At 39.0% G+C, this 27,459-nt stretch overlaps 1 protein-coding gene across 3 annotated transcripts in view; it reads left to right on the top strand.

The window, feature by feature from the left end:
* The window catches only part of Smc5 (structural maintenance of chromosomes 5), a 77,121-nt gene that overhangs the window by 36,581 nt on the left and 13,081 nt on the right, over window positions 1-27,459 (top strand). For all 3 annotated transcript variants that reach the window (XM_051146261.1, XM_051146260.1, XM_051146259.1), the window contains exons 11-17: window positions 1,894-2,007; window positions 10,993-11,087; window positions 12,688-12,820; window positions 17,109-17,282; window positions 17,379-17,548; window positions 19,804-19,927; window positions 20,342-20,464. In XM_051146261.1, coding sequence (XP_051002218.1) covers window positions 1,894-2,007; window positions 10,993-11,087; window positions 12,688-12,820; window positions 17,109-17,282; window positions 17,379-17,548; window positions 19,804-19,927; window positions 20,342-20,464 — 933 coding nt within the window. The remainder of the gene's footprint in view (window positions 1-1,893; window positions 2,008-10,992; window positions 11,088-12,687; window positions 12,821-17,108; window positions 17,283-17,378; window positions 17,549-19,803; window positions 19,928-20,341; window positions 20,465-27,459) is intronic.

Below are 27,459 nucleotides of genomic sequence, written 5' to 3'. Positions count from 1 at the left end.
TATACATATACATGAATCTGTACACAAACAAATAATGTTATAGTTTAGAGCTAATAATAGATGAATGACCCCCTTATCCGACAAGTAAGGAGCAGGTAAAGGAGGAAGGGGGGCGGTGGATGGGGAAGGGAGGAGAGGAAAGAGGGCCTACAGTCGGGATGTAAAGTGAATAAACTAATTAATTTAGATAAATGAGTTTATGACATGTTAATGAATTTTAAAACAGATTCAATAGGCTCTGTAGAAATTTTTCATTTAAAAATTTGTGAAACAGGAGACTACATTAACTAGATGAAGTGAAGAGTGCTATGTCTCTTATGCCTGCCAGTCTGTATCTTACTACTTTCTGAAGGCGTACCTATAAAAGTCTTTAAAAACTGTAGGCAAGGAGTATGTCAACTGAATACCAGAAAGAAAGGAACAGGATACTAAGAAACAGGAAACTGAAGAACTAGTGTGTCTTATAAATTTTACTTGAGCATATATATTAAACCTGGAAAAAAGATAAATCACTTACAGCTAGAGTGGCACAAATTAGCTAGTGAACAAAGTGATTACTTGTGAGATTTCAAAGTATTCAATGGCCGTGTGATGAACTGTTTACACAAGATGAGGGGGTTGGGTTCTCAAATGGAAAGATACTTCTAATAAATACGCTCGGGAAACCTGAGAACCACGTCATGTACTGGCTCGTCCATAGCAGTTATTTTTGTTCATTCTAGAAGTTGAAGTGAACATTTGCTCTTCTTTACCACAGAGTAATTGAATATGAAAAAGAATGTGAAATGACAGACACTAGATGTTTATAGAGTGTGTGCTTGAAGGATCACGTTTTACAGAGCTTGCTGTCTGTCTGCACTCCCATTTTTCCACACTTGATGTAGAAAATAGAGAATAATAGTATTGGACACTGTTTTTATAGCAAACCTACTTTTTAAAAACCATACTTTTTTTTTTTAACCAGTATTGGAAATTGAATCTAGGACCTGTTTGTTACATAGTAAACAAGGGCTCTCCCACTGAGCTATATCCCCAGACCAGAGCCCTAGTTAAAAATAGCGTGCCTCATGGTGCAGCGTTCTGTGTAATACCTTGTCTTTCATCTAGCTCTCCTGTGAGGTCTAGACCGCACTTCCTAGTGTGTCTTTGCTAATGAGAACTATATGGTGCTTTGCTTTTCATTTTGCTTCTGTAATAAAGACTTGGTATTCTTGAGACAGTTCTTCCATATCTGTCTTAATATTTCCTATAGAATTGTCCACTTGTACAGTAATGTCTAATTAGTAAGTATTTATTAAACATGTTAGTAAAAGTTGTATGTGGTGGTACATGCTTGTAATAACAGGACCTATGAGGTTGATGTGGAGGATCACAAGTTTGAGGCCAGTAACACAAGCCACACAATGAATTGTTCATAGAATTTCATAGTAGAAAAAAACCAAAAACTTCAAGTGAGTAAGTTTATGTTGTAGTGATGCAAACCTTTGACTTTGAGGGTCTGATACCTGATTGTGATAACAAGTTTTTTCCATGTGTCTAGTGAAGATTTTGTTATGTTTTTTGTTTGTTTGTTTGTTTGTTTGTTTGTTTTGTTTTACCAGGTATTGCCAAGTAGAATAGGACATTTCTGTCAAGATTTAGAAGAAAGATACTCAGTCTGGGGAAAGATGAGAACTATCTGTATTTGTAGGTTGCAGTCTCCAACTTTGAATGAGTTAACCAGAAGGAACCCAGAGCCCTTTTTAAGATAACTTAAAACTGAACATTGTGTGGTGGTTCTGAGTAACATGTTTTAAAATTACTTAGCAGTAAATTTATTAAATAATCAAAGATATATGTGCATGTATTTAATAATCACTGGGTTTCAATAAAACAAATTTTTTCTCTTTTTAGATTAATATGAAAGATAATAAAAATGCAAAATATGTTGAAAATCATATTTCTTCAAATGACCTAAGAGCCTTTGTGTTTGAAAGTCAAGAAGATATGGAGATTTTCCTCAGAGAGGCAAGTATTAACCAATAATACATTCTTTTTTTTTTTTTCTACTTATTTTTTTTTTTTATTAATTTATTCTTGTTACATCTCAATGGTTATCCCATCCCTTGTATCCTCCCATTCTTCCCTCCCTCCCATTTTCCCATTATTCCCCTCCCCTATGACTGACTATTCCTGAGGGGGATTACCTCCCCCTGTATATGCTCATAGGGTATCAAGTCTCTTCTTGGTAACCTGCTGTCCTTCCTCTGAGTGCCACCAGGTCTCCCCCTCCAGGGTACATGGTCAAATGTGAGGCACCAGAGTACGTGAGAAAGTCATATCCCACTCTCCACTCAACTGTGGAGAATGTTCTGACCATTGGCTAGATCTGGGTAGCAGTTTAAAGTTTACCGCCTGTATTGTCCTTGGCTGGTGCCTTAGTTTGAGCGGGACCCCTGGGCCCAAATCTGCCTATCATAATGTTCTACTTGTAGGTTTCTAGGATCCTCTGGATCCTTCTACTTTGCTATTCTCCCATGCTTCTCTCATCTAGAGTCCCAATAGGATGTCCACCCCTCTGTCCCAGTTTCCTGGTAAGTGAAGGCTTTCGTGTGACATGCCCCTTGGGCTAGTATGCAGATATAAGTGAGTATATACCATTTGAGTCTTTCTGCTTCTGGGTTAACTCACTCATTATGATCATTTCTAGCTCAATCCATTTACCCACAAAATTTGGGAATTCTTTGTTTTTAATAGCTGAGTAGTATTCCATAGTGTATATGTACCACAGTTTCTTTATCCATTCTTCTACTGATGAACACTTAGGCTGTTTCCATGTTCTGGCTATTATGAATAAGGCTGCTATGAACATGGTTGAGCAAATTTTCTTGTTGTGTGCTGGAGCATCTTCTGGGTATATTCCAAGGAGTATAATAGCTAGGTCTTAAGGAAGCCCTATTCCCAGTTTTCTGAGATAGCACCAGATAGATTTCCAGAGTGGCTGTACTAGTTTGCATTCCCACCAGCAATGAAGGAGTGTTCCTCTCTCCACATCCTCCCAATAATACATTCTAATTGACAAGGCACGTTCTAATTTTCTCCTTTATGGATTTATAATCTCCTTATGTATTTTCTGAAATAATATCACCTTATCATCAATGCACTTACTCGTTTTGTTGTTGTTGTTGTTGTTGTTGTATGGGTTTTGTTTTTCGTAAAATGACCTGAAAGAAGTTTTAGAGCGTTACTCTGTCAATCACAAATGAAACTCCTCCATTCTACTGTCTCAGCATTGGTTTGTCTTTTGGGTGTGTGTGTGTGTGTGTGTGTGTGTGTGTGTGTGTGTGTGTGTGTGTGTGTGTGTGTGTTTTGAGTTGGGGTTTTTTGATTGTTTTTGGTTTAGTTTGGGGTTTTATTCTTTTTGGAGTGGGGATGGCTTTTTGGTTTGATTTGGGGTTTTTTGAGACCAAGTTTCTTACTCACCTGGAGCTCACCAGTTAGAGTAGGCAGGCAGGCCAGCAAAGTGCAAAGGATCTGCCTGTCTTCACTTCCCCTGCACTGGGTTACAAGTGTGCAGCCCTGTCCTCCACTCTGTATTTGGGCTCTGGGGATCAAACTTAGGTTCTTGTGCGTACAAGGCACACACTTTACTCCTCACCCTCTCCTGCCCAGTGCATGTTTTATATATCTTTTTAAAATGTTTGCTGTATGGTCTGTCTTAGGATTTCTGTTGCTATGAAGAGACACCATGGCCAAGGCAACTCTTATGAAGGAAAACATTTAATTGGGGCTGGCTTCCAGTTCAGAGGTTTAGTCCATTGTCATCATGGCGGGAAGCATGGCAGCGTGCAGGCAGACCAGTTGGCTGGGAAGGTAGCTGAGAATTTCTAAATCTGCATTGGCGGGCAGCAGGTAGAGAGAGTGACATAGGGCCTGGCTTGAGCATTTGAAACCCCACAGCCCACCCTTAGTAACACACTTCCTTTAGCAAGTCCATACCTACTCCAACAAGGACATACCTTTGCATTCAGATATATGAGCCTATAGGGGCCAATCTTATTCAAACCACCGCATGGTCTTTAGAAAGATGGATTTCTAAAATTCACTTTGAATCGTTTACATATAAGATTGAGTGAGAGAATGTTGTATTTAATTTATTTTTTAAATAGCACTTGCTGTGAACTTCCAGAGGCCTTGAACTCCAAAGATCTTCTTGCCTCTTGCCCTTGCCTTGGAACTACCGTCATGTATCACTGAACCCTTCCAACTTTTGTAGTGTATTTCAAAGTTAAGCTCATGATTTTTTTCCAGATTTTTGTTTTTAAAAATTGTACAGCCAGGTGTGGTGGTGCACACCTTTAATCCCAGCACTCGGGAGGCAGAGGCAGGTGGATCTCTGTGAGTTCGAGGCCAGCCTGGTCTACAGAGTCCAGGATGTCCAGGACTACAAGAGAAACCTAGACTCAAAACAAACAAACAAAACCAAAAATTACCCATTGTATTTTAATCATATTTTTACCCTTCCCAATTTCTTCCAAATTCTCCCCACCTAACTTCATGTTCTCTCTCTGTCAAAAAAAGGGATGGGGGCACACACAGGAGTAAAGTAAAAACCAACACAACAAAATAGTACTAGAAACAAAACACAGAGCACATAATACTTAAACACACAAAATCATGGAGTCCATTTTAGGTTGGCAACTATTAAGCGTGGGGCCTATTCAGGAGTGTGGTTGATATACCATACCCAGGGACACATCATTGGAGAAATCTGGTTTAACACTTCCTACCAGGTATTGATTGAAGTAGCTTTTTGGTTAGGGGTGGAACTTTTTGTCCATTTCCCCTGTTCTATGCTGGCATTTTGTCTGGTTTTGAGTCTGTGTAGGGCTTCTGTGTGCTGACACAGTCTCTGAGTTCATATGTGTATCAGTCAAGTTGTATCTGGAAGACACTGTTTCCTTGGAGTCATTCATCACCTCTGGTTCTTAAATTTTTTCCTCTTCCTTTCTGCGTAGATCCCTGAGGCAGGGAGGGTTATTGATAAAAAGACTTTGGACTGAGTACTTCAACACCTGTAACTCTCTTCACATTGTCCAGTTGTGAATCAGTCTCTCTCTCTCTCTCTCTCTCTCTCTCTCTCTCTCTCTCTCTCTCTCTATCTCTCTGTGTGTGTGTGTCTGTGTGTCTGTGTGTGTGTTTCAGAGACAGAGTTTCTCTGTGTAACCCTGGCTGTCCTGAACTCACTTTGTAGACCAATCAGGCTGGCCTTGAACTCAAAGCGATCCAAGTGCTGGCATTAAAGGTATGCGGTCTCTTTGTTAATTACCAACTCCTGAAAGAGCAGTATCTCTGATAAAGGTTGAAAGAACTCTGCTCTATTGGTACAGCATTATGTCTTTAGGAGTCATTTTAGTGCTTTATCTCTTTAGCACGCACAGTGGTTCTCAACCTTCCTAATACTATGACCTTTTAATACGGTTCCTTCCATAAAATGATTTCATTACTACTTCATAACTAATTTTGCTACTATTATGAATTGTAATACAAATATCTATGCAAGCTATATGATGTGTGACTCCCAAAGGGCTTGTGAGAATCACTGCTTAAGTTTAGCAGAATAATATTAGGTTTTCTCCTAGGCTGTAGTCTATCTACTCTCAAGTTGTTGACCACTTTGGCAGTGTCATCTATGGATTCCATCTCATAGAGTGGGCCTTTTAAACAAAGTTAATTACTTCCATAACATGTGTGCCACTGATGCACCAGTATAGCTTGCAAGCATGTCTCTGTTATAGGTCATAGAACTAATTTGTAGCTGGATGAAATTGATGGCTTTTCTCCTCCAGTAGCATGCAAAGTACCTTTTATAACTGCAAATGCTAGTCAAGAAGGGTGAAGCTTCTGACTGGGCGTCAGCTCTAGTCTCCATGTTTTATTACGTAAGCAATGAGGCCTTGCCAAGATTATGGAAAGTAGCCGAAAGACTAGGCAATAGCCTGTGATGTTTGGAGAGCAGGAGGAGCTTTGGATAATGACTTAAGATGCAATCTATTCCTGCCACTGGGGGGTTTAACTTTTTGGGGTAAGATATCTAGATGGAGCATTGTGTCCTCCATTATATGGTTTCTTTCATATATGTATACATATTAGGAAGCTTCTACAGTAATAGGTCTGCATATGGTTTTTCAAATGGTGTTTAGAGTTAGTTGTCCCTCCCCATAGTCTCTCCTTTACTCTGCCTTCCCATCCCACTTCCTATTTAATCTTCCCATTCTTCTTTCCCCTTTATGTCTTTATAACACCATATTTTATTTGAAGAATTTCTACTTCCCTCATGGTTCCTTACTAGCACCTAATCCATGTAGTTATTAAGATTGAAACACACATCTAAAGCGTGAAAGCTAACACTCTGTATAAGAGAAAGATTGCAATACTTATTTTGGGGGATCTGGGTTACCTCACTCAAGATAATTGTTTCAAGCTCCATCCATTTACCTGCAAGTTTTATAATTTTTTTATCAGCTGGATAATATTCCATTGTGTATATGTATATCACAATTTCATTGTCTACTCATCACTTGGTGTACATGTTGACTGTTTGTAATTTCTGGCTTTTGAGGATCTAGAGTACCAGTGAACGTGGATGAGTAAGTGTCCCCCTGGTGATAGAGAGCCCCTTGGGTAGCCCGAGAGTAGGTTAGCTGGGTCTTGCCGCACATCAGTTTTCAGTTAACCTTCACACCGATTTTCATAATGGCTGTGTCAGGTTGTGCTCCCACTAGCAATGAGCCCTGTGTTCCTCTTGCCCACATTTTTGGTGGCATGTGCTGTTGTGTTAGTTGCAGTTAACTAAGGATCAGAACCAGTGGAATGAACATACATACATGTATACAAACATACGTACATACATACACATGAAAGGGGTTTATTAGAGTGTCTTGCAGTCCAAGTAGTCCAGTAGTACCTGTCTTCTGACAGAAAATCTAAGAATCCAATAGTTGTTCAGTCTACCTGACTAGGTGTCTCAGCAGTCCCAGTCTGGTGCTGCAGTCTCAGGAGATCCTACACAGCTGCAAGTTTTCTTTCCCAAAGAAGTAGGTTCTGACACCAGCAAAGGAAGGGTCAAGATAGATGTGCTTGCCAGTGAGAGTAAAGGCAAGCAGACAGGAAGCACCAGCTTCCTTCTTCCATGGTCTTTTATGTGGGCTGCCACCAGAAGAAGGTGTGGCCCAGATTTAAGGTGGATCTTCTGACTTCAAGTGATCCAACCAAGAAAAGTTTCTCACAGGTATGCTAGGTGCTTGAGGTTTAGTTGCTTTGAAATGTAGTCAAGTTGACAACCAAGATTAGTCACCACAGCTGCCGTTTGTTTTACTGATCTTGGACATTCTGACTGGGGTAAAATGAAATCTCAGAGCAATTTTAATTGACCTTTCCCAGATGCCTAAGAGTGTTGAACATTTCTTTAAATGTTTCTAGTCCACTTGTTTCATCTTTTGGGAACTCTGCTTAGTGCATGCTCCATTTTTTGTTTTTAATTGAGTTGTTTTGTTAATGTTCCACAGTCACCAGACTGTTTCAACCCGCCAGCTCCCAGTAAGGACACCGAGAGAGATGATTATTTGTTATAGTTCAGGCCTTAGCTTAGGCTGTTTCCCAACTAAATCATATAACTTAGTTAACCTGTTCATCCTAGTCCAGTCTGCCACTTGGCTTGTTACCTTTCCTCAGTACTGGCACTTGCTTCTTCCTCTGTTTCCGGCCAGCGAATCTCTCTCTCCTAACTCCTTCCCAGAGTTCCTGTCTTTCCAGATGCCCCACCTATCCTCTCTTACTCTGCTGTAGACCATTTAGTTCTTTTTTTTTTTTTTCTTAAGATTTATTTATTTACTATGTATACAATGTTCTGCCTGCATTTGTGCCTGCCTGCCAGGAGAGGGCACCAAACTCCCTTATAGATAGTTGTGAGCCACCATGTAGTTGCTGGGAATTGAACTCAGGACCTTTGAAAAAGCAACAGTGCTCGTAACCTCTGAGCCATTTCTCCGGCCCCGACCATTTAGTCCTTTAAACCAATCAGAAAGTAATGTAGAAGATGTTTACAAAACACTGAGACTGGTGATGCTTCATAAAAATAACAATGCTAAAGTCCAAAGTCCAGCCTGGTCTCAACTCTGCTATCCAGAAATTAGCATTTGAATAATTCAAAAATAATCTTTACACAGTGCAGAGATTATCCCAACATTCCACTTGTTGTTGACGTGTTGTTATTTCTTATATTTTCTAGACATCCTCTTCCATGAGAAATTTTCTTATCTTGAATAATGTATTTTTTTCCCTAGAGTTTCTATTAAAATCTGTTTGTTTACTATATCTACAAGGGTCGGCCATGTGTTAATTCCGTGTGGTAATCATATTCTTTTTTTTTTTTTTTTTTGGTTTTTCGAGACAGGGTTTCTCTGTGTAGCCTTGGCCATCATGGACTCGCTTTGTAGACCAGGCTGGCCTCAAACTCACAGCGATCCGCCTGCCTCTGCCTCTCGAGTGCTGGGATTAAAGGCGTGCGCCACCACGCCCGGCTGGTAATCATATTCTTAAACAAGTTTAACTGCTTTAAAATTTGGGTATGCTAAACCTGACATTTACCATTTGTGTTCTGATGAGATAAGTTTCTCTTGACTGCTTTTTCTCTTAGCTGTGATGGCATTTAATTCTTATACATAAGAATTTTCATTATTCACTAGAATTGTAGATCATACCCTAGGACAAGTTCTTTTTTGAAGAGACTGGATAGCAGCAAACTTAGCTAGACTCAAACTTCAAACTGTGTGTGTGTGTGTGTGTGTGTGTGAGAGAGAGACAGAGACATGTGGAAGCCAGAGGTCAACATCTGGTGTCTTTCTCTGTCCACATTAATTTTGTAACAGAGTCTTTTACTTAACGTTGAGCTTACTGATTGGCTGGCTGCCTGGCTAACAAGCTCTTCTTGTCTCTGTACCTACCCATTGCTTTGGTTATAGATATGTGCTGCCCTACCCAGCTTTTATGTGGATGTTAGGGTTATGAACACATGACAGGCATTTTATGAACTGAGCCGTCTCTGTAGCCCCTCCCGTTCAGTGTGTCCCCTCAGCCCCACCCCTCCAGCCCCCAAGGCTTCTGTTGCTTTCACGTAGTCACTAGAATTTTTCCGTAAGTTTATAGTTGAAGGACCAGCCAAAGATTGAAACGGGTCTGAGAATCTGATGCTTCTCACTTGGCAGCATCCTAAGAATTTACCCTTTCATTTATGTAGCCATCCTCTGATTTCTTCAAGCTATAGACTACATCTTTCTATCTAAATTTTCATTCCTATACTGCTCCTGCTCAATTAGGGAGTTTTCAAGTCACATCAACTCAGGTCTCACTTAATTCCATCCTTCCAATTTGCTTTCCAGTATTTTTAAAATGATTGTTTGAAATTTTGCCTAGAGTTTATAATCATTATTTGCAGATAGGTGAGCCCATGCAAGACAATCTTCTATTAATGAAAGTATAAATCTGCCATCTATATATTTTGAAGCCAATACCAGATACCTTGTTTCATCTGAAAATTCAGTACATATTTCTGAAAGAAATAGACCCTTGGATGGGCATAGGGAAGGGCACACACCTGTAATCCCAGCCCTTGAAAGGCTGTTTAGTTCATACAGATGAGCTAACAATGTTTACTAATAGCCTATCTGGCAGTATTATTTAACCCATTATCAAACAATAAAGACACCTGAGATAGGGCTCATTTTACTTGGGCAGAACAGATATCAACCTCCTATGCTATCCTTTATCTCCCAATCCCACATTCTATGCCAATTGCTCTGATCATCCCTCTCTGGGCTACTTCACATCCATACTTTCACATGCTGTTTCTCATCTTGGCTGCTTTCCTCCATTGATGCCAGTGGAGCCATGTGCTTCTGTCCATGCTAACCCATGGCGGCTTTGCTTCCACTCTTCCTCTACCTGTCTCTCCCCTGATCCTTTTCTCCTCCAAGCCTGATAACTTTTGCCACCCCTATCTCACTTCTGCCCTGCCCAGATGTGTAGTAATTTATTCAGCTAATCAGGGATAAATTGGAAGCAAGGATTACAAAACATCATTTTGGCGTACTTGAGTGTCTGTTCATAAAAGACAACAAGCAGACCTCTGGGATCAGAGTAATTAACAATCAAAAAGTATCAGATCATGCCATTATAAGAGGCTGAGGCAAAAGATGTGAGTTTGAGGCTAACCTCAGGTACATAGTTCTTGTTCACAGAGTAAATAAGACCTTGCATTGAGAAGGAAACACACACACACACACACACACACACACACACACACACACACACACACAAAAGCAGAGAAGCTTTGATAAAGTAGAGAAGTAGCTTTTATAAAGAAGCTTCTATAAAGTAGAGAAGCTCATATTCAATTTATAGGGCGTGCATGTGTGTGTGTATGTTAGATTTGAGGCTGGGTTTCCCTGTGTAGCCTTGGCTGTCCTGGATTTAATTTGTACCCACTGAGAGCTCCTGCCTCTGCTTCCCTGAGTGCTGGGATTAAAGGTTTGAACCATCATGCCTGGCTTTAGGGTGGGTAAATGTTAAAGAAAAAGCTAATCCTTTGCTTAGCTTTCTGATCACCCTTAATTTCCACCTGGCTGCCTTGCCTTGCCAGGTCACAGGGGAAGAGCACAGGGATGTGCTCAGTCCTGAAGCAACTTCATATGCCGGCGTGGCTTGGTAGTGGGAAGGGCTCACCTTTTCTGAGAAGTAGGGGTGGGGGATGGGGCGGGGGAAAGAGAAGGAGGGTAGGTGAGCCAGGAGAAGATGCGGGAAGGGGCTACTATTAGGATGTAAAGTAAATAAATAATTATTTAATTAATTTAAGAAATTCTGATTACCCTAGCAATGCCAGTGGGAATATGGTGACTTAAAAAATTATTCCAGTTAAACAGATGGTAATTAAGACTGTCTTTTTCCTCTGTTCAGGTTCGTGACAATAAGAAACTAAGAGTAAATGCTGTTATTGCTCCCAAGATTTCATATGCAGACAAAGCACCTTCAAGATCTCTGAATGAGTTAAAGTAAGTTGAAAGTATTATTAAACTAATTTAAACACTGAATAATCTTAAATGACTTCTAAGTCTCCTTCACATAATATGTTTGTTATAAGCTGTATTGTCTGTCTTTGTTATAAGCTGTATTGTCTGTCTTAGGAGCTCTGCTGAAGTCTAAACTGGGAAAAGTTGAAGCTTAGGAATGTGCCCGGTAGCATAGTTCATGTTTCATGGAAGGGATCTTTCAAATCAGTGAGCAGTGTTGGGTTAGTTGAAGAAAGATGTCTTTCACTAAAGGTAAAAGGAATAGTTAGCTATTTTGGAAATAAGTAATGAATCATTTTCTAAAGCAAAAATAATTTCTGTGTAGGGCTAAATGTAAAGAACTGCAGGTTTATATATACAATCATGTAAATATCTGGTCTCTGGATATAACTAGACAGTCTTAATATTTAAAAAATAGTTCATTAAAAAATAGTTTGTAAGTGTGAAAAGGCTTAAGCTTAATAGCAAGTAAGAAAATAGCACCAGTGATTTTAAAATGTAAAAATCCTTTTCTTCTACTATTGCTAAAATGTGTGTCTTAGTTACTTTTCCTTCTTTTTTGGGGGGCGGGGGGGAGGATGGGGGGTAATTGTTGTTTTGAGTCAGTGTCTCACAGTGTAGCTCTGTTGGTCTTGAAACTCACCATGTAGAACATGCTGTCCTTGGACTTACAGAATCCACCTGCCTTTGCCTCCTCAGTGCTGAGATTGAAGGTGTGTGCCACCACCCCCAGCTCTATTGCTGTGAAGAGACACCGTGACAAAGGCAGCTTGTAAAAGTAAAAGTTTAACTTGGGCTTGCTTACAGTTTCAGAGGATTAATAGAATCCATGACCATCATAGTGGGGTATATGGCACCTAGCAGGGAGACACATCACTGGGACAGTTACTGAGAGCTTACATCTGACCCACTGGCACAGGGCACAGAGAGAAATGGCCTGGTGTCGGCTTTTGAAACCTTCCAACAAAGGCCTTCCTCCTAATCTTTCCCAAACAGTTCCACCAAGTGGGGACCAAGTAATCAAACATGAGCCTATGGGGCCATTCTCATTCAAACTACCACACTCTGTTGTTTTTGGGGTTTTGTTTGTTTGTTTGTTTGTTTGTTTGTTTTGATGTGGTGATGGTGTGGAGGAAAGGACAAAGTCTCATACTGGGCTGGAATTTACCAAGTAGGGTAGACTGTGTTGCTTGATGCCCCAGTGATCCACTGTCTTCATCTTTCCATTGGGTTAACAGCCAGGGCCACTTTGCCTAGAGTTTTTGTATGGGTTGTGGGGTTTGAACTCCAGTCCAGTGCACCCACATTTTTTTGTTGCTGTACTTACAAGACGAGCATTTCATCTGCTGAACCATCTCTTCAGCCCAGTAATCAGGTTTGTTGTTTGTTTATTTTTCGAGACAGGGTTTCTTTGTGTAGCCTTGGCTGTCCTGGACTCTCTTTGTAGACCAGGCTGGCCTTGAACTCACAGAGGTGCCCCTGCCTGTGCTTCCCTGAGCGCTGAGATTATAGGCATGCTAGTAACCATGTTTTTAAAGTAATATTTTAAAAAGAAAAACCAAATCAGTACTTTGCTTTTCAGACAGTATGGATTTTTTTCATACTTGCGAGAGTTATTTGATGCACCTGATCCTGTGATGAGTTACCTTTGCTGCCAGTATCATATTCATGAGGTTCCTGTGGGAACTGAGAGGACCCGAGAAAGAATTGAACGGGTAAGAAAGTAAACATGTAGAAACAGTCTTTGTTTTTTAACAGTTGTAATATGACCTATAACAGAAGTGATACTGTTACCTAGAACAAATTAATAAAAGCTTTTCTTTTTCTTTTTGGTTTTTTGAGACAGGGTTTCTGTGTGAAGCCTTGGCTGTCTTGGACTCTCTTTGTAGACCAGGCTGGCCTTTAACTCACAGAGATCTGCCTGCCTCTGCCTTCCAGGCTGCTGGGATTACAGGTGTGCGTCACCACACCCTGCTAAGTGCTTTTTTTTTTTTTTTTTTTAGAGGAATTGAATAAAGTTAAAACCTGAAATTCTCAGATGCTCTTAGCTGATTCTGTCTTGCTTCATATGTATGTGGTGATTTGAACTTTAAAAAGCTTGCATCCTAGATTATATTTCAAGTGGACTTTAGAACGCTGGGCAGGGTGTAGATGTGCTCTGGTGAGCTCCACCTTCAGAAAGGGCTCATTCAAGACCACCTCAACACGCAGATGGCTGCTTTTCATGACAACTTACTATCTTAGCAAGTACATCCTTACATTGTTTTTTACAAGTAGTGACAGAACAAATCTCACTTAGAACTGATGTGTCTGTGTGTGTGTGTGTGTTGGGGGGTGTTGTTTTATGAGGCAGTATGTCATGTTCCCAGATTCTCCTTGAACTTCCTGTGTAGCCAAGCCTGGTCTTGAGTTTCTTTTTACTCAGCCTCCCAAATGTGGGGGGTTACATTTGTGCACCACCACCTCTAGCTTGGGCTGTTTGTTTGTTTGTTTGTCATACTACTAAGTTTACATTTTGATGGCATGTGTGTGAACTGAGAATTAATATAAACCTAACATAGTTCATGCTAATGACCTCATTTCCTAATGCCGAGGGTGTTGGTGTTCTAAGGTCATCATTTGCAACTCTATACTTCACTAATAGACAAGATAAGATTGCTAACCAAGTTATTTTGTAAAAATTAGTTACTTATAGCAAGTTGCTTCTGCCTTTGGTTAAAAATCATGTCATGCTGGGCAGTAGTGGCACACACCTGTAATCCCAGCCCTCTAGAGGCAGAGGCAGATGGACCTCTAAGTTCTAGGCCAACCTGATCTACACAGCAAGTTCCAGGACAGCCAGTGATGCACTGAAAAATTCTGTCTAAGAAGAAAGAAAGGGGCCGGGGGAAATTGAGTATTTTTCTTGTCTTATTTCAGTGATGAAAAGAAGCAAAGACCATTTGTATAGACCAAACCTGTCCCTGTCATAAGTTCAGAGGTGAGAGGAAGGAGAGTTGGAATTCCTTACTAATGCCGCAATGTAAGCTTTGGAAAGGACTTATTGCTTCACGTATTGGCAGAGTAGCAGTTGATCTCCCTATAAAGTCCCTTTCACTGAACAGTATATAGGTTGAATTGTTCATATGTGCTTTTGCGTTCAACCTCACTTTTGTTTGTAGTGGAGAAATAGTCAATTCATATAACTTACATTAAGGCTAAATCAACTCTTCCTTCTCCTGTATTTTTTCAAGTATTTTTCATTTGTGTATTTCTTTGGTGCTATAAGTGACTTTTCTTTTAAATGCCTTAAACATTGTTTGGCAGAGCTAGGGGTTGAGCCCAGCACCCTGCACTGGGAGGCACACACTGCAGGTTAGCTGCATTCTCAACTCAAGTGAAATGTTTCTATTCTTAAATTCAGTAAGTGATCCTAAAATATCCAGTTGTCCGTGACCAATTCAGTAATACACTTGGTGAAAATACTTTGTTATGAAACTTTTCAGAGATGTCTATAAGCCTTGCTAGGAAGCATTTCTAGTACTTAATAAAGCCTTGACATATGTAAACTGTCTTCCAGAACGTACAGTGTTCTGTAAAGGAATTGAATACATTTATAATCCAGCTATCCTGTCTCTTTCATGTGTATGGATAGATAATGGTGACCATTGTTACGCTTTTTCCTGCGAATAAAAACACACTCTTTGCTGTGTTTTATGATTGGATCTTAACATTTCAGGTCTTTTTTTTTTTTTTTTAGGCAGTATTTCTCTGTATATTCCTGGCTATTCTAGAACTCACTTTGTAGAACAGGCTGTCCTTGAACTCACAGAGTTCATTCCTGGCAACATTTCAGGTCTTTAACAGAGATTACATACTGTTCATTGGATTGTTCTCTTTTGGTTTTGGGTTTTGGGTTTTTGTTTGTTTAGTTTTGTTTTTTGGAAGTGGGGCTAGTTTTTAGACATCTTAACTCAGGCTGTCCTCAAACATACAATATAGCCATGAATGATCTTGAACTCCTGGCCCTCCCTCTCAGTTGCTGAAATTACAAGAGTGTGGCACTATACCAGCTTCCTCCCATTAGTTTTTGAGTCTCTCTGTTGGTTTAGTTGTCTGTTCGCTTCCTTAGCTTGAAATGTCCTTCTTAGGAATGCCTTTCCTCAATACTTTGTGTCACTTCAAATCCCAATTAAAATTTGTTTTCATGAAAATTCTTTTTTTTTCCAAATTACTCAAGATTTAGGATGACAGTGTATACCCTCTTTATTCATTATGCTTAAAGGGTCTTATTTCTTCACTTAGACTAGGGCTTTCTGTGGTGAAACAAGCCTCAATATAGTATTGATTATGAATCTTCAGAGACTGGGGGGGAAGGCATCCCTATACTTACTGATAGTAGACAATCAACTCTAATGATTATTATGGTGCTTAGAATGTTTTGATTTATAAAACTCTTGTATAAGTGAAGAAAAATGATTAAAGAACAAAGGTCAAAATAAAAACTCTGAATTCCATGGGAAATATTTTCATCTAGTATTCTAAACATGGAGAAATTAAGTATGAGATTGTGTACCTTTGAAAAATGTTATGGAGATGAGGAAAGAGTAAACTGTTTAGCTAAGATAGCAAACTGGTGTTGAAGAACATGGCTGTTCTGGCAAGAGATCACAGCCAAAGTCCTTCTGGGTCTATGTGATCCATCTGGCAAGAGATCACATCCAAAGATCTTCTAGGTCTTTGTGATCCAGCTGAAATGCAAATACGCCTTTAATCCAGGAGACAAAGGCAAACAGATCAGAGTTCAAGGCCAGCCTAGAACAGAGCAAATATCACTTTAAGAAAAGCTTAGTTCCATGTGTGGTGGTGCATGCCTTTAATTGCAGATGAAGGTAAAGTTAGTTTGTAGAAGGAAGCACCCATGTTTGAAAGTGATGTTTAATTGAGTGACAGAAAAGGTGCTGAATCAGAGATTTGACAGTAGGATACACCCAACTCTCATGAGAACAGAGAGGAAAGGGAAGCTACTTCGACAGTTTTACAGAGAGAGAAAGAAGGCAGAGTTTTACCAGGACAGTAATAGAAAGATGGGTTGCACAGAGAGAACTCAGGTAAAGATGAAACGAACCAGAAAATGAGAAGAAGCCAGAAGATTAGAGGAAATTGCTGAGTTTGTTTGAGGACAAGTTTGAGCGATTCTGGTCTGAGAGAAGCTAAATTAAATGTCAGCTGGGAGAAGAGTTTGAGCCAGAACAGCTGAGTTGAACCAGCCAGCTCAGAGTTCAGAAGGAACAAGTAAGGGTGAGCTCATCAAGCATAAGTCTCAGAGGCTGAAAACAGTCTAGGCTTAGATTAGATTGTACGAACACTAGAAGCTCCCAGGACTAGGCCTAAGCCAGTAGAAGAGGTAGTAAGCTCCCAGACAACAATTGAGTCAGGGGAATAAAAATTACTTTTACATACTGGGCACTTGGATCATAGTATCTCTAAGGAAGATATGATTAGAGTATCTCATTCTCTCCCTCCCTCCTTCCCTTCCTCTGTCCATTCACTGTTTCTCATAGGTACATGTATTTGGGTTTACCACTTGGGATTAGATAACCTATTAGGAAGCTCTTCCCTGGTGAAAACTGATCCCCTCTCACTCAGTAGCCACTGATTGCGGGCAGCTCTTTATTTATGGGTGGGACCTCTTTTATATTGTTTCTAAAACATTTACCTGAAATACATTAACCACATTTTAGAGATGTCAGATAGGTTGTATTAAGTTGGGTATATTGATCTTCTAGAATTCTTCTGGTTTATGTTTTTTTTTTTTTTTTTTTTTTTTTTTAAATAATTTACGTGCATTGGTGTTTTGCCTGCATGTATGTCTGTGTGTGGGTGTCAGGTATTGGCGTTACAGACAGTTCTGAGTTGCCATGTGGGTGCTGGGAATTGGTTTATGTTCCTAATTCTTTAGTCCTTTAAAGTATATATCAGGGTTTTTATTAGATGCTCACGAATTCCTGCTTTACATTGCAGGTAATACAAGAAACGCGATTAAAACAAATTTATACAGCAGAAGAAAAGTATGTGTTAAAAACTTCTTTCTATTCAAATAAAGTTATTTCTAGTAACACATCCTTGAAAGTAGCCCAGTTCCTCACTGTCACTGTGGATCTAGAACAAAGGAGACACTTGGAAGAACAGCTAAAGGTTGGTTCACTTGGTACAGTTATTAAAATGTTAACTGGGTTTTTAGTACTATAGAACTTTAAACATTTTTTGTTAACAATATTGAATATCCCATAGGAAATTAATAGAAAATTAGAAGCAGTGGAATCAGGATTGGTGGCCTTACGTGATACGAACAGGCATCTTGAGCTCAAAGACAATGAGCTGAGACTGAAGAAGAAGGAGCTTCTTGAAAGAAAAACCAGGAAAAGACAGCTGGAGCAGAAAATCAGCTCCAAGCTGGCAAGGTACCTTGGAGCTTTGGGTGGGGAGCTCAAAACACACACACACACACACACACACACACACACACACACACACACACACACACACACACACACACACACCCATGAGTGCTGGCTGTTCAACAGCTGTTTATAGTACTTTCTAAAGTTTTAATATCAATGCTCAAATTGCAGTTGTGGTACATGGGGCAAAGGGCGGATTAATGTATTCTCTTCCTAGTCCTTTGACCCACTTAATGCCTGTGAGTATAAGTGTTTAGAATACGGTTAGAAATTGTATTGGTATAGGAAAATGGCAGTTGTAGGTTCTTTCCTAGCTAGGGTCTGTGACCTCTCCAGCTATGGGTGGTTGGCTGGGTTTACAATACCAGGCATGAAATATCTCCTTAAGCTATTTAAGGGAGGCTTAAGTCCAGGTAGACAGCTATTGGTTGCCCCTCCCCTCCCACACCCCACCCCCCCAGTATAAAAGTGCACTGTTGAGGATTTATTTTGCTGAGCTGGTAACATAAGAGCACAGACTGGGGACATTTCACAAGGTCCCACCCATAAACAAAGAGCACGCAGTCACTGGCTACTGAGTGAGAGGGAATCAGTTTTCACCAGGGAAGAGCTTCCTAATAGGTTATCTAATCCCAAGTGGTAAGCCCAAATACATGTACCTATGAGAAACGGTGAATGGACAGAGGAAGGGAAGGAGGGAGGGAGAGAATGAATATAAATTTGGAAAGGGTGGGCCATAGAGTGATTGGAGGTTGGGGTGAGGGAGGAGTGTGAAAATGATGGAAATACAATAGTCATACTAATTTCTCAAAAAATGAATGAAGATGAAAAGAAATGGGAATGTCGAAAAAGTTTTTTACAGAAGAAAACAGTAAAGTGAATTAGGAAAAAATTGGTTTTTAGTCGTTTTTAAAGCAAATAGCTTCTTTCTTAGGTTTTCTTTGTCAGTTTTTAACCTTGCTTATCACTTTCAAACCTTTACTTTAATCTTATCTTCAATTGATGACAACCGCTTTAACTTTACTGTGTTACTATTATGACTCCTTTGTTGGACCTTGTTTTAAACTTTCTTATTAATGGTTTTTGAAAAAAAAAAAAAGTGAATTATTGCCCATTACCAGCCCACTATTTTAGTTCTGCCTGAATTTACGTTGTACTTCTGTGGTGATGACCTGCAATGATTTTTGGGCACTTATTTGGTTCATCCAGAATACTATTTCAGAAGTTTGGGATGAGTGGTTGGTTGGTTTTCGCCAGCCGGCACCTTGTGCTTCCTAAAGCTGGCTTTTGTAATTAATCAGAATCTTGTCTTTCTCTCCGGCAACTCTTCCTTGTACAGCACCTGCTGTGGCTGTGCTTCTTACTTATTATTACTTCTGTCTTCTGTGTATCTCCTTGGAGTCACCATGCTGTAGTGGGAAGACCATGGATATGGTTTTAAACTTATCTTACCACTTAATGTCTATAATCATAGGTGATTGCTTAACTTTTCAAACTTTTCTTTCTCAATCTTTTATAGTTATTTTAATGACAATTTTAGGACACTTGTATGGCAGTTGTCAGGGTAGGGTAGCTCAGGATAGCGCAGGCTAGCCTCATATTTGCTATGTAGCTCCTTAAACTTATGATTTCCCTGCCTCTGTCTTCTAAGTGCTGGGATTATGCACCACCAGTCCTGCTCAGTGCCGCTGGGGGGATTGAGGCAAAGTCTTTGTGCTCATTAGGCGGACACTCCACCAATTGAGCTATGCTCCCAACCCTTGTGTTGATTTTTCTTTTTCTTCTGGTTTTTACCTATGGGTCAGTTCTACCTGCTTAAGGATTATGTTTTATGAACAATGTCAGTATCAATTTATATTAGTAAATTCTGGGCCAAGTGTTATGCTGTATTGTGTTCTTCTCCCAAGTTCAGTGAGAGGAAGTTTTCTTATCTGCAATGTACTGATGAAGAAGCTAAAGCTCCAAGGAGTGATTTGTCCAGTACTGCTTCTTGATGGATAACGAAAGGGAAACTCAGGCTCTCTTCCTGATTCCATATTCTGCATCAGCACCATTACTGACACTAGACTATGCTGGTCACATAGCTCCACAATATATTTTGATGCCGACTGAGTATATTAAGAAATTCTTAAATCTAGGATCTAGCTTCTGGTTACCATTACTGTAACCCAGAAAACTGCAGGGGACCTTAGGCTTTGAGCTCAGTCCTGTGTTTTGCTCTGATCTCTCCATTCTTATATGTGTCTGTAACATAGTATAAGGCTGATGGAACAGGATACTTGCAATCTGGAAGAGGAAGAACGAAAAGCAAGTACCAAGATCAAAGAAATAAATGTTCAAAAAGCAAAACTTGTTACTGAATTAACAGGCCTTGTAAAGGTAAGATATTTTCTTAATTGTTGATACTTTAAAAAGAAAATACTTGCTAGATACTAAAATTTAGTAATTTTTGGAGGACTGTATGGGATATAATAACTTTTAAATGCTTTTTGTTTTGGTAATATACAAAAGATTTTTGGGAGTAGTTTCAGCTTGTTTTGGTTTTGATGCTTACAAAGAATTTCAAAAGTTAACTCGTTAGAGTGGATTATTTTCTTCCAGATGACTTAAATATTTAGGAAGTTACTTTTTTAAAAAAGCAGTTGTATATTAACTATTTGATGGAGATGTCAGTCACAGTAGGACAATGTTATTTTTCATGATTCATAATTTTGTTTTTGGAAAAAAAGAGCTGTGGCAATTTTCATAGTTGTAAAACTTAAAAGCCAAATTTTATGTGTTGTGTGCTCCTAGATTTGCACTTCTTTGCATATACAAAAAGTTGATTTGATTCTTCAAAATACTACCGTGATCTCAGAGAAGAACAAGTTAGAAGCAGATTACATGGCATCATCTTCACAGTTACGTGCTACAGAAGTAAGATACTTTTCTTTCTCTTCAGTTTCTATTTTAGGGTCTAGCCTCAAACCAGTTTGCAAGTATATATCACATACTATCATTTGCAATGTACAGTTGGTACATATAATTTAAAATGTAGAGGCCAGCAAGGTAGCTTATTGAGGAAAAGCACTTGCCATATAATGGCAGTGACCAAAGTTTAGTCTCTGGAACCCAGAAAAGGGTAGAAGGAGAAAGCTGTGCTCTCAGACACAATAATAATCATTATTAATAAGATAAATTCTAATGCATTTTGTTAATGAGGAGGCAATACTTGAGATATATAAGAGTGGATGATAGATAAATTCGGCAGTTTAGCCTCACCTTTAATATTTCACAGTGATGATAAAATTGTGCAGGGGATAGAAGTAGGAAATAATACACAAACTTACTTCTGAAGATGTAGCATCAAGGTAATGGTGACAGTTGTTTTTTATTTTTATTTTTGTTGTTTCTTAGTTTTTTACTCTCCAAATTACTTTCTCAAAAATAGAAGAACATTTAGTATTCTAAACTTCCATGGCTGGGCTGTGTAGTAACAGAACTAACTTTGAGAAATCTCTATCAATATTGTACAGTCCTGTTTTGATGTCAAGCACAGTTAGTAGCAAATTGAACAATTTATAAGGAATACCCCTTAGACTGCTGTTTGTTACTACACTGGCTTGAAGTTAAGGATCCTGGGCCACCTGTACTTCTGACCATCTTCTACACACCCTAGTTTTCCATGGCCCCTTCCTTCATGGTTAGTAATTCACTAGAACGGCTCAGAACTCTAAACAGCATGGAGTTTTTTTCATAAAGACGCACAGAACGACATCTAAGAAGGTCCTAATCAGAGTCTTCATGCCCTTTTTATGAGGAATTGTAAGTCAGGAAGCTCTGCCAAGCTGCAGGGCTTCTGTTGAGTTTCTGTCATGGGAGCATGCTTGTGTCATTAGCCATGTGTTTGTGCTGATGTCATATGATTTATAACTTTCGAACCGGAAAATTGGTCTTTCTGGCATTGCCCACTGACATCATCCTAACTTCACCCCCTTAAAATACGCTGAGGTATAATTCAAGGAATTCTTGAGTTAAAAAAAATGGTCTCTTGGCACTCATTTTCAAAGATTAATCATATTCTTCATTTCTACCTGAGAACACCAGAGTTGGGGGTGGAAGGTACAACATAAGTCAGTTGGAACTTCAAAACTAGCCTGGTGCTATCAAGAATCCAAAACAAACAGCCAGCAGGCTCTCTTCTTTAAAAACATGAGGCCCATTAGCCATGGAAAGTTCAGCAACCCAAATGAAAAGAGCTGAATCTGCGCTGTGGAACCTAGTGTTAGAAACTAGGCAACAGTATAATAATGCTGGCATATCTAGACTTAATCTTAACCTTATACAGAAGTGGGGCTACACGCCTTTAATCCCTGAACTCAGGGAGGCAGAGGCAGACAGATCTCTGTGAGTTCCATGACAGATAGGCCTATAAAGTGAGTCCAGGACAGCCAAGGTTACAGAGAAACCTTGTTTCAAAAAACCCAAAACAAAAAAGTAAAAACTACATTATATATGTACTGTGTGGTTAAACGTCTACTATAGAGTTAAATTCTCTGAAAAGGAAAGAAAGATACAAATAAAATGGCATATACTAGTTGATTGTGGTCTAGATATTATCAATGTTGTTATATCCATTGATGCTTCAGACAGAAAAATAAGGAGTATTTCACTATTATTCATTCTGAGGAGCCAATAAATATCATTTCTTTCAAGAAGCTGTAAGGAGGTATGACTATCATGTAAAGTATTTGTACAAAGAAGAGGTCTTAAAAGCAGGAGTAATAGAATTCCAAGAGTGGTTTTTTGTTTTGTTTTTAACAAATACATGAGTTAGAATTCCTGTTGCAAAGTTCAAGAGGAAATAAGGCTAGACAGATGCATGGCTACAATCCTAGCACTGCGGAGGCTGAGGTACGAGGATCGTTTGAGAATAAGAGTTTGAGACCAGTATAGGCAACATGGACTCTTATCTCAAATGAATAGCCAAATACCAATCAGATTATTAAATTTAAATATCTATAATTTCTCACCAGGTGTAGTGGCGCACATCTTTAATCCCAGCACTTGGGAGGCAGAGGCAAGAGGGTCTGTGTGAGTTCAAGGCCAGCCTGGTGCATAAAGTGAGTCCAGGACAGCCAGGGAGAGCTACACCGAGAAACCCTGTCTCAAAACATCAACAACAAAATGTCTATAATTTCTTTACTAAATTTTTGAAGTAAATTCTAGAGTGATAAAACTATAACATTGGGCTTTCAGTGTTTATACAGCTCTGTAGATTTACTAACAGTCATTTACTAGTACACTTAAATTATACATTAGTTATGTAAATTCAGGAAGTCTGTTAAGTGAGTGAGAAAGTCTTATCTCTTTATTCGGAAGTTACTGGCATCTTATGTTACTAAGTGAAAAATTGAAGGGGGAATGCACAATGTTTCCGCTTTGCAGAAAATGGTTAGGAGTGTGGTGAAGCCCCATGGAGACAGGCCAGCACTGTTTCTATTTATTCATGAGGTAGGGGATTATATCATTTTGGTTGTTAGGGGCTTTTTTTTTTTTTTTTTCCTATTTTAGAATAACCTGCAAACAAAATTAATTTTTCTTTATGACAAACAAAAGCAAGATGAAATAAACATACCTACCTTTATTTTGAGTTAGCAGTATAGCTTTACAGAGAGAAATTATTCCAAAAAAAATTGATTCTAAACACAAAAAGAATTTCAAAGAGAATCCTAACCTGGTTGCAGTAATTAGTTCTGGCTTAAAAGAAAACAGCTTCAGTATAAAATATGGATGCTAATTAATAAAATTTTTGAAGCTTTTGAATTGGAAATAACCAGAATAAATTCACAATATGTTATGTATAAATGGGACTGGAAGGGGTGGGTGGACAAATGCAACATGTTGGTGCATGGCTTTAATGCCCACACTCGGGAGACCGGGTCAAGAGGGCAGGTTTGAGGATACCTGAAGTGCCATAGACAGTGGACTGCTGTTTCAGAAACAAAGAAACAAAATCACCCACCCCAAAAACAAACCAAACATTTCTTCATTCCATCTACATAATTCTAAGTGCTGTTTTATAATAAAATGGCTCATGGGAGAAAACAGTTAATTCAAAATCTAGAAAAAGAAATGTATATGTAAATAATTTGATGATTTTGTCGTGCATGAAAGCAAAACACACAATCCCAGATGACTCTGAACCTAAAAGAAGCCTCTTAAGTGGCCATAAATTATGGGACAGTGAGTTGAACATATCAGAATGTCTAAATTGGTAAATTTAAAATGATTCTCTTAAAAAAAAATCATATTAGGCTAAAGAATATTTAAATAGTAGGAGTTGAGGGTAGAGGGAGAGAATGTCTTGCTGTTTTGTTTTGTTTTTTTCTTGATTGGCCTGAAACTCACTATGTAGACCAGGCTGGCCTCGAACTCAGTACTTAACTGGCTCTGTCTCCCAAGCAGTATGATTAAAAGGATGCACCACCACGACCACTATTATTTGTATATGTGTGTGCGTGTCTGACCACAACAGGGTGTTGGCTCCCGGGAGTTGAGTTACAGATTTTGTGGTCTTCTGCAAGAGCAGTAAGTGCTCTTAGCCACTGCGTCATCTCCAGCCCATTGTTGGACCTTTCATATGTGAACTGCTTATTACCCAGGATATAGAAACAAGTGAGATCTTGATAGAAGTATTCTAGATGATAAATGAAGAAGAAATTATAGTATTAGAGTTGTGTGTCCACTTGGAATGACTCTAGGAAATAATCAAATTTCTATCTGTGTAAGCCTGTATATCTAGAACAGGGTATTGTGATCTAAGAACGATTGGCATTTTGGATTGGGTAATTCTTTAAGAGACTTACTATTCCTATGCATTAACAGCACCACTGACAACACTACCTTTAAAATAGTAACACACACACACCCCAGTAGTGGCAATCAAAATTTCTAAAGAAATTGGCACATACACCTAGGGAGCAATACTATTCCTAAGACAGAAACTCAGCTTACCTTTTTTATTTATTTATTTATTTATTTATTTATTTATTTATTTATTTATTTAGACAGCATCTCATTATACTGACCAGGCAGACCTCAGACTTAGAGAGGTTACTTGCCTCTGCCTCCTGTGTGTTGGGGTCAGCTATGGCAAGAAATAGGTTTGGATTAAGCCGGGCATGGTGGCACACACCTATAATCCCATCAGGCAGAGGCAGGTGAATCGCTGTGAGTTCAAGGGCAGCTTGGTCTACAAAGTGAGTCCAAGACAACCAACGCTAACACAGAGAAACCCTGTCTGGAAAATAACCAAAAAGAAAAAGAAAAAAGAAGTGGGCTTGTGGATGGCTCAGTAGGTAAAGTGTGCGATGTACAAGCATGAAAACCTGGTTCAGATCCCAAGCACCCGTGTGAAATGCTAAGCATGGCAGCACGGCTGGAACCCCCGCTGAGGGAGCGGAGACAGGTGGGTCACTAAATAAACACTTACATTTTTAAAGCATCCCTTACCTGAGAATGTTTGTGTTCAGAACATTTCCTGGTTCTGAGTCAGATTTTGGAGATTGCTGTTTTGGTTGGGATCCAAGGCAAAACATATTAGCATTATGCTTCATTACACATCAAGCACATGACTCAAGGATAAGGTGATGCCTCTGTCTGCTGTAACTCTGTTTTGACTTTGACTTACCATGGATGAAGTGAGGGATTTTTCCACTCACGGTACGATGACAGTGTTTTTGATTAAGAACTCAAATTTTCCAATAGGGATGCTCCAGCAATACTACCATGTTTCATTATTTAAGGATAGATAGGTCAATAAGTAAGTTTGTGTATTAAAAAGTTAGTTTAGGCCTATGATTTTTCAAATCTCAAATTTGATATGAAAATTTCAAGTTAGCATTTAAGAAAAATACAAAACAATTTTCATATTTTCAATTATGTGTTCTGTCTCATATCTAAGACATAATTAGTATTCAATTAGATTGGATCTAGGAATATGGCATACTCATAATCCTTCACTGAAAAATATTATATACATTAATTTATAGCCAGTGTTTTACTAGTGGCATGATACTTAGAAATTAACTTTAATTCTGTTTAAATAGAAAATTTTTATTTTGTTCGAATCTTATTTAATGAACTGTTAAATAGAACAAAAACATCAGTGAATAATTCTTTTTTTCCACAAGAGGGCCTTCCAGGAAAAGTTTTTCCTTGTTTAGTATTAGTCAAGGTATTTCTGTACAACTTTCATGATAAAGCAACTTTCCAAAGAAAGAATTTCAGAGAAAAGATAATAACCATTTCTTAAGATACATACTTAAATATTTTTCTGAACCATTGCTTAAAGATGTTTTATAACTTCTGGCATTCTTTTGTGTCAAACATACATTATTTTCTATCCTCAGCTAACTATTTAAGGCTAGAGTTGAAGCAAGAGTCCAAATAAAGCCTTTGATTGACTTGACTTTATGGTTCTATCTTATATAAATAATCAGCAAAGATGAGCAGGCGTTGTGGATTAGCGTGATCAAGGGATGAGCAGGCACTGTGGATTAGCGTGATCGAGGGATGAGCAGGCACTGTGGATTAGAGTGATCGAGGGATGAGCAGGCACTGTGGATTAGCGTGATCGAGGGATGAGCAGGCGTTGTGGGTTAGCGTGACCGAGGGCTTCTTCTTGACTGGGAGCTTATATTGTCTTTGGCCACATCCTCACTCCCCAGATCTTTTGTTATTTTTGAGTAAACTGTTTTGAGAATTTTATATATTAATGCACTGTATTTGCATCATTTCTACTCCATCTTCAACTCTTTTAGTGCCCCCCCAATTCCCTCTCAACTTTATCACCTCTTTTTTTTATATGTTACATATGTAAACATACATGCCGGGTATACATACAACCTACTGAGCCCATCTAGTTAGTGCTGTTCACGTGTACATACATTTAGGACTAACCACTTGAAATTGGACAGTTTATAAAAGCCCTCACCTTTCAGGAGCCACTCATTGCCTGTATTTCTTTCTCTAGGTATGGTGCCTTGTACATTTTCCCTATCTCTTTGACGTGTCCACTGTGTGGTCATTATGCTGCTTTTGTATGAGCAACTTTTTTGAGATTTTATGACTATAGTATCCTTCTTACATCTTAGAATCTCACAGTATACATCCCAGTCCTCTGGTTCTAAAACCATTTCCAATCTGCCTTCCATGATGTTTCCTGAGCCTTAGGTATAGGGGGGTATTATAGACGTACTGGTTTGTCTGTGGGCTCCTGAACCACTGTCTGATTCCTAAGGCTTTACCTGGTCAGTAATTCATCTGGCCATGCTTGAGTGACCTGTAGGAAGGGCTGTGGATGCTTCTAGAGCAGTAATTTACCTTGATTTGTTAAAGTGTTTATTTCAACTAGACCTCTTCTTCTTCTTCTTCTTCTTCTTCTTCTTCTCCTCCTCCTCCTCCTTCTCCTTCTTCTTTTCTTTCTTTCTTTCTTTCTTTCTTTCTTTCTTCTTCTTTCTTTCTTCCTCCTCCTCCTTCGTTTTTTCAAGACAGGGTTTCTCTGTATAATAGAGCCCTGGCTGTCCTAGACTCGCTTAGTAGACCAGGCTGGCCTCACACTCAGGAGATCTGCCTGCCTCTGCCTTAAGTGCTGGGATTAAAGGTGTATACCACCATTCTCAGCCATTTCAACTAATTTTAGATTTTATTATAAAATTTACAAAACATAGATGCTGAGATTTTTAATTAGCTTTAGCAAGAAACTTAAAATCTACAATTGGAGTTACTTTAATCAGATTTTGAGGGGATTGTTTTTGTTTGTTTGTTTGTTTTTTGAGACAGAGTTTCTGTGTGTAGTCTTAACTGTCCTAGACTCACTTTGTAGACCAGGCTGGCCCCAAACTCACAGCGATCTGCCTGTCTCTGCC

Source organism: Acomys russatus, chromosome 5 (assembly GCF_903995435.1).
Source record: "Acomys russatus chromosome 5, mAcoRus1.1, whole genome shotgun sequence".
In the NCBI taxonomy this organism is placed as follows: Eukaryota; Metazoa; Chordata; class Mammalia; order Rodentia; family Muridae; genus Acomys; species Acomys russatus.
The sequence above is the reverse complement of the archived record's forward strand: the minus strand, read 5'-3'. Positions and strand labels throughout refer to the sequence as shown.